General features: G+C 39.4%; 1 protein-coding gene across 1 annotated transcript; it reads left to right on the top strand.

Annotated features, from left to right (window-relative positions):
- The first annotated feature begins 3539 nt into the window (after nucleotides 1–3539).
- LOC102728328 (olfactory receptor 2G2-like) lies at nucleotides 3540–4469 on the top strand. The gene has a single exon (XM_006738981.1). It carries the CDS (start codon nucleotides 3540–3542, stop codon nucleotides 4467–4469), a length of 930 nt encoding a protein of 309 aa, XP_006739044.1.
- The last annotated feature ends 2750 nt before the right edge of the window (nucleotides 4470–7219 follow it).

Raw genomic sequence — 7219 nt, forward strand, 5'->3', positions numbered from 1 at the left:
TTTTTTGTTTTAGTTTGCTTCTGTTTCTGATAGCCAAGAAAGTTCTTGATAGCAAAATTCATGCCTTTTTGTTTTGTTTTTATATAAAGAGAGTGTGCATGAGCAGGGGGAGGGGCAGAGGAAGAGGGAAAATCTCAAGTGGGCTCCACGCTGGGTGTGGAGCCTGATGCAAGGCTTGATCTCATGACCCTGAGATCATGACCTGAGCAGAAATCGAATCATATGCTTAACTGACTGAGCCACCCAGGCACCGCAAATTCATGCCCTTTTAATTTCATATCCCTGATATCTAGCAGAGGGCCTGGAACACAGTATATATCCAATAAATACTGGTGGATACATTAATTGACATAATGCCCAATGGGAAATAAGTTATAATTATCCATCTAAGATCTATAAAGTACCTTAAAACACACTGTTGAAAAGATGGAAAAACATACCCTCAGTGTGTGTATGGTTGAATGGAGCAGTGTTTGACAATCACATATAATTTTATATACATATATATAAATTATATATAAATAAATTTGATAGTGATGAAAAAGTAGGGAAACCCTTAACCTGAATGGATTTTTTATTTTATCCTTATATTCTCTATTTTAACCCTTTCTTTTTATCTATTTCCAAAGTTTTATTTCTCTTCATCTATTATCTGTTATTTTTATCATTTATTTTACTATATATAAAATATACATTATATATTCATTACATTTATTTTAATATAACAATGTATACATGACTATATATTAATATTTGTTTATAATATAATGTGCACATGACTGTATATCATATTTTTATAGATATTTTATTTTTATCATGGGTTTCATTATATGTTTTATATATTATATTATTAATTATATATTATATTTATAATGAAATCCATGATAAAGATAAAAGATCAGTATTAATGTTGGCAGATAAAAGATATATATAATGAAATAAGTGATAAAAATCTTCATTTTTATTTTAATTCATTTACACACATACACACATATTGATTTCACAATCATTTTTTGGAGACTGTGCTACATATTAAGGTCATCAAGATCAGTGAGATATGACATTCAATATCCTTTAATGCTAACAATGTATATAGAAGTACCTACAGAGTGATGTAGAAATGAACTGGAAAAGGTGACTTTTCTATAAAGATTCCCAGAAAGCGTTACTTGAACCAAGTCTTAAAGGCTGTGTAAAAATGTCTGGGCAGATGCCGTGAGTGAACACTATGAGAATCACAGCACATGACAGAACTTGGCGACTGGCAGTATCTCCTTCTGGGGCTTGGAAGGAGGCATCAAAGCCTGGCAAGCTAGGTTTAGGCAAATACAGAGGGGCTTGTAAGCCATATGAAGGACTTCTGACCTTACCATTTAATACTCTGATTCACACACTGAATACACTGTTTTTTCATGCACCTTCATTCCCAACGACAGCACAGGTAGTGTGAGCTGCCACCTCATACTTTCCTTACACTATCCCTAGAAACGGGAACTATTTATCATCTCCATGTCACAGACAGACAGACCAAAGCTTAGTGATACCTACTGATTTACTCAGGGTGCACAACCAAAAGGTGGAAGACCAAGAATTAAATCTAAACTTTTTCTGTCACCAAAGTCCTTGAATTTTCATCATGCTTTATAGACTGCCTTCAACATGGGGAGAAGGAATGATGGCATGTGTATCTAAGCACAATAAATATGGCTTCAGTTGTGTTCCGGTGGAAGGACACTAGTTTTAAGTCCATTTTCAGACCATAAAAGAAAAAATTTTAAAACTTGAACTGAGATGGCAAACTTGGTTGTATAAAGAAATATAGTCAGCAAAAATTTAAAAGTTCAATAGGATTGTTGAAACATAACTTCAGAATAAAGACTTAGGATCTTAATGAACTCAATGAACTCCTTTCAACTGCATTTGCTTTGTAAGAGACTGGAGATCACAATTATTAATTCACCATATTGTTCTTCAGACATGCAGGGTTTTGACTGGGGTAGTGCTTGTTTTAACTGAGCTTCTCTAATTATGTTTTTATGCAATTATCATAGTTATATAAGATATATATGAATTACATGTTTACATAGAGTCTAAATTGTGAGGGCTGTCAAATGAGTAGCTGCTATCCATGTGTTGTTGCTTAAGTGAGACTCTGAGTCCAAGTCTTTATCCCAAGGAGAACATCAAAACAATGGTCGTCAATTCTGTCCTTGGACTCTGTAGAAATTATCAGTCTGATTCTTCCTGGCATCACCAAGTAACTTGGGGCTGAATGATGCAGGCTGTTCTTAATTACTCCATTTCCCTTTTTCATCGTATGTAAAGCTTCAATAATTTAACTTTTTCCTATTCATTCGTCCAATATTCCATTAGTAGTTAAATCTTAATGATTGTCACTTAACTCTCTGTGGCATTTCTTGCATTCTATTTACATCACCTTCATTCTCTCCCAAATTCATAACGTGGTGTTTGTTCACTGTTATATTAACTGCCTACATTGTTTCTGGACTAGAGTGTCTTCTTTTTAAAAATCTTTTATATTGTTTCTTTTTTCCCCCAAGTTTTTATTTAAATTCTGGCTAGTTAACATAGAGTGTAATATTAGTTTCAGATTTAGGATTTAGTGATTCAACAGTTCTATACAACACTTGATGCTCATCATGACAAGTATACTCCTTAATACCCATCACCTACCTCAACCATCCCCCTGCCCACCTCCCCTCTAGTAACCCCCCAAATCTATGTTGTGTAGCCATATTTATCTTGAAAAGGACAATTCAAATCAAATAAACACCCTCCTAACAAAAACCTCTGCTATCCAAATAATGCTTACTGATGTTTATGGTCACTGAAAAAGTGACTCAAATTTACCTTGTAGGTATCATATTCTGTTATGTAGCATAGGCAGTGTACACACCTCAAATTTAGTTCCTTTCTTTTTGATGGCATTCTATAGTGTACTTCCCATTTCTTTACTCATTTCTTACCATTGTGCAATTCTATCGTCTTTGCTCTCCTCATTTTTTAAGAGCAAGATGTAATCTAGCACTTGAACTTAATCTCAACCTTCCCTCTATAGACTCCTCTCCCTACTCAGCATTCTCATAACACACTGCTTACTCAGGTGATATCTTGTACATTCTGGCATATTTCCTCATGTTCCTACCTAATATATCCATCCATTTGATCGATTCTGAGAATGCAGTATGGTGTTTGCAATTCCCATATTTCCTACACAATTCCATTACCTTTGTATTGAAAAAAAAGATAGTTATGAAACAGTGGGAAAACTTTATCTTTGAAGCATTTTGACTTTTGTTTTGTCCTCAAGATAGATGGAAAACCTATGATCAACACACCAGGTATGCCACTTCATGGGACAATCAATGACATCGCACTCAATATTCTCTTTATCTTTACCTACATCTGAAGTCTTATTTTTCAACACTTAGATCTTAATTGTAAAGGAATTTACATAAAATCCCTGCAGTTTCTGTTTAATATGACCTTATCACTCAGCAGTTAATAATCAGAGAGTAATGTGGTGGACTAATGATAGCACACTCCCTGGGTTCATTTTGGTAGGCTTCTCTGACCGGCCTCAGTTAGAGCTTGTTCTCTTTGGGGTAATCTTGTTTCTGTACATGATGACACTCCTAGGCAATGCCACTATCATCCTAGTATCCCTCGTGGACTCTAAACTGCACACTCCCATGTACTTTTTTCTCTCCCATCTCTCCTTCCTGGACCTCTGTTTCACCAGCAGCATTACTCCTCAGCTTCTAGTCAACCTGGGTGGTTCAGATAAGTCCATCACATACGGTGGCTGTGTGGTTCAGCTCTATGTTTCTCTTGCCCTGGGATCCACAGAGTGTGTCCTCCTGGCTGTGATGTCCTATGATCGCTACATCGCCATCTGCCGTCCTCTACATTATGCCTTTGCCATGCGCCCTGGATTCTGTCATATCCTGGCATCTGTGGCATGGCTCAGTGGGGTGGCCACCACCCTCATACAGTCCACTCTCACCCTGCAGCTGCCTTTCTGTGGCCATCGCCAAGTGGATCATTTTTTCTGTGAGGTCCCTGTGCTCATCAAGTTGGCTTGTGTGGACCCCACTTTCAATCAGGCAGAGCTCTTTGTGGCTAGTGTTTTATTCCTGGTGGTGCCTTTATCACTCATCCTGATCTCCTATTGGCACATTGCCCTAGCAGTTCTGAAGATCAAGTCAGCCATTGGACGGCACAAAGCATTTGGGACCTGCTCCTCCCACCTGATGGTTGTCATAATCTTCTATGGAACCATCATCTTCATGTATCTGCAGCCAGCCAAGAGTAGGTCCAAGGACCAGGGAAAATTCGTTTCCCTCTTTTACACCGTGGTGACCCCCATACTCAACCCCCTCATCTATACCCTGAGAAATAAGGAAGTGAAGGAGGCACTGAAAAAAATTCTTGGAAGAACTTTATGACCTAGTGAAACATGATTATCAAGAATTTTTTTAGGAGGCCGTTATTATGACTGATTAATTTAATGGATGATGACTCAATAAATTATTTGGTTATGTTCATAAACCTATAGTGGGTTTTGGTAGAAAAAAAAATTCAGTAGTGTTTGAATTTTTGAGTTGGACAAACCTGAGTTTGAATGCTCATTTCACTACATAATAGCTGTGTGACCTGAACAATTTGCATACCATCTATGAACTGGAATGTATAATAGTGAACAACTGAAATTAAAATTAGATCACTGTCTTAAGCATTTGACTTTTAAAAAGGTTTATTCATAAAGTTTATTTTATTTAATAGCCACAACTGTATGCTAGATGGGTATTGTTATAATTATTTTGCAGAGATCAAGGTCTTTTGACCATTTGCTCAAAAGAGAAAGAGGAAATCCTAAACTTCAGTGGCATTGCTCTTTCAACAGACCATGGATTACTGGACCCTGAGGTTGTGGTCAAGTCTCCATCACACACTGAGCTCATCTCTATTGCTGCACTTTCCCCCTGCTTGGCAAGTTTCTGACTTTTTATTTATTATTATTATTTTTTTTTTTTAAGTTTCTGACTTTCTGTATTTCTCTCCTTAGTAGGTTTTTGAGAATGGCAGCTATGTTGTTGTTGTTTTTTAAATTTTATATTACTATGTTATGTTAGTCACCATACAATACATCATTAATTTTTGATGCAGTGATCCACGCTTCATTGTTTTCATATAACTATGTTTTGACTTAATCACAATTTAAAGCAGAATATATTTGCAGGTGACTCCCAGAATTGTATTTCAACAAAGACATTTTCTATCCATATTCTCATGTTCAAGTATGTATTTTACTTCATCTGGGCATATTAAACAGCTTCAAAATGAGCACATCACAACTAAGTCAAAAGCTCCCGGCCTTTGGCTCTTTCTCACTATTCTTAATATCACAAAATGGAGCATGCATCATCCTAAATCCCGCCCTTTCTTTCACCAACTGTATATAACCTATACACAATTCTGTGGATTTTTAATTATCTCTCTGGTTTACCCAATTTTTTCCATCTTAATTTCCTATTACCTGTGTACTACTGAGATGGCTTCCTTACGAGATGGAGATATATTTATTTAATTAATTGATCACCTCTTCCATCATACCCACTATCTTACATTAATAGGTGCACCAATTTTTAGGGTACCACAGAACTTATGCTTGTCTTATCTGCTTTAAGAAATACATTTATTTGTCCAACAATTAGTGAGGCGTTGTGGGCACAGATGCGAAGAGAACAGTACCTATGCCTTTATAGAGTTTATATGCTGGTGGTCCAATTCTGTTAATTGGTAGATTTTTACTATGTGATAGTATCTCTTATCTAACAAAATAAGTCAATATTGGGTGAGTAAGTCACTTTCAGAAAGCTGATTGTAAAATCAAATCTATCTCAATCAAGTTATAAGCTTAGTGGCTATGTGTTTTTATTTTATTTGGATTTTTTATTCTAAATTGATATGGTTGCAAAGCAACTTTATCTAAACAGTGGTACATCGGAGGGAGAGGGGAAAGATGGTGGAGGAGTAGGGGACGCTATTTCAACTGGTCCCCGGAATTGAGCAAGATATCTACCAGACCACCCTGAGCACCCACAAAACCAGCCTGATGTAAGAAGATCTGGATCTCTACAAACAGAATATTGCAGGCAGTTGGTTTTGAGGTACGAAGTGGAGAGCCGTGATTCTGCGGGCAGATATTGGAGGATAAACAGCAGCGGGAGGGTGCCTGGCCGTGGGGAATCCTACACCGCCGGTGAGTGACAGCCTCACGCGCTGCGGAGGGGGCACAGACTCGCAGACCGGTAGCATCGGGAAAGGACTTTAGGGCAGCCGCTGGGGTGGAAAACCAGACCGGCGGGGTCACGCACACGTGAACCACAGCCACCCGGACAGAAACCTGGAGCGATGGTCGCACGCACGCAAACTGCAACCTCCGAGATGGAAACCCGGTGCGCCGGGGTCCCGCCGGTGAACTGCAATCCCTGGGGTGGAATCCCAGAGCGGCGGGGTCGCGCGCACAAGAACTGCTTGTTCTTGTTCTGTTCCCTGGGACAGAACCCCAAGCGCTGGAGTCACGCGGGCAAGCACGAACTGGGAGCAGCTGGCGGTTTTAGAAGCACAAAGGGCAGAGACATGCCCCAACCTGGAAGCATGACTGGGAGTGCTGCAGAGGGGCGCACAACCCAGGACGTTGCAGTTTATAGCAGCACGGACAGAAACAGAGATGGTGTGGCCTGGAGAGCTCACTGAAGAACAGACTGAGGTCTCTCTGCTCTGAGGCAGAGGGTTGGACACTGTCTCTTCTGCTCTGACTCACGGAAGAGACGCGGAAAGCCTCCAGGGAAAGGCGTCAGAGAACAAAAGCCCCAAATACTGATTCCCACTGAGCCCATCCCCCGCCACAGGGGCGCAGGGCAACTCCGCCCAAACAGGGATGCCTGAGTAACAGCCCGGCAGGCCCCTCCCCCAGAACACAGATTGGGAAAACAAGAGGCCAGCAACCATAAGGTCCCAAGAAAACAGGAGCATCTTGCTTGGGTTCTGGTCAATAACTTGGACTCTATATATTCCCTCAAACACCCATCAACAGAATGACTAGGAGGAGGAGCCCCCAAAATAGAAAAGACTCAGAGATTATGACTTATGCTACAGATTTACAAATGGATGCAGATATAACCAAGATGTC

Source organism: Leptonychotes weddellii, unplaced genomic scaffold (assembly GCF_054177405.1).
Source record: "Leptonychotes weddellii isolate Sample4059 unplaced genomic scaffold, ASM5417740v2 HiC_scaffold_1679, whole genome shotgun sequence".
Classification (NCBI taxonomy): Eukaryota; Metazoa; Chordata; class Mammalia; order Carnivora; family Phocidae; genus Leptonychotes; species Leptonychotes weddellii.

Excerpts from the sequence above, each read along its gene's own strand:
- LOC102728328 (XM_006738981.1), top strand. The coding sequence starts at position 3,540 with ATGTGGTGGACTAATGATAGCACACTCCCTGGGTTCATTTTGGTAGGC.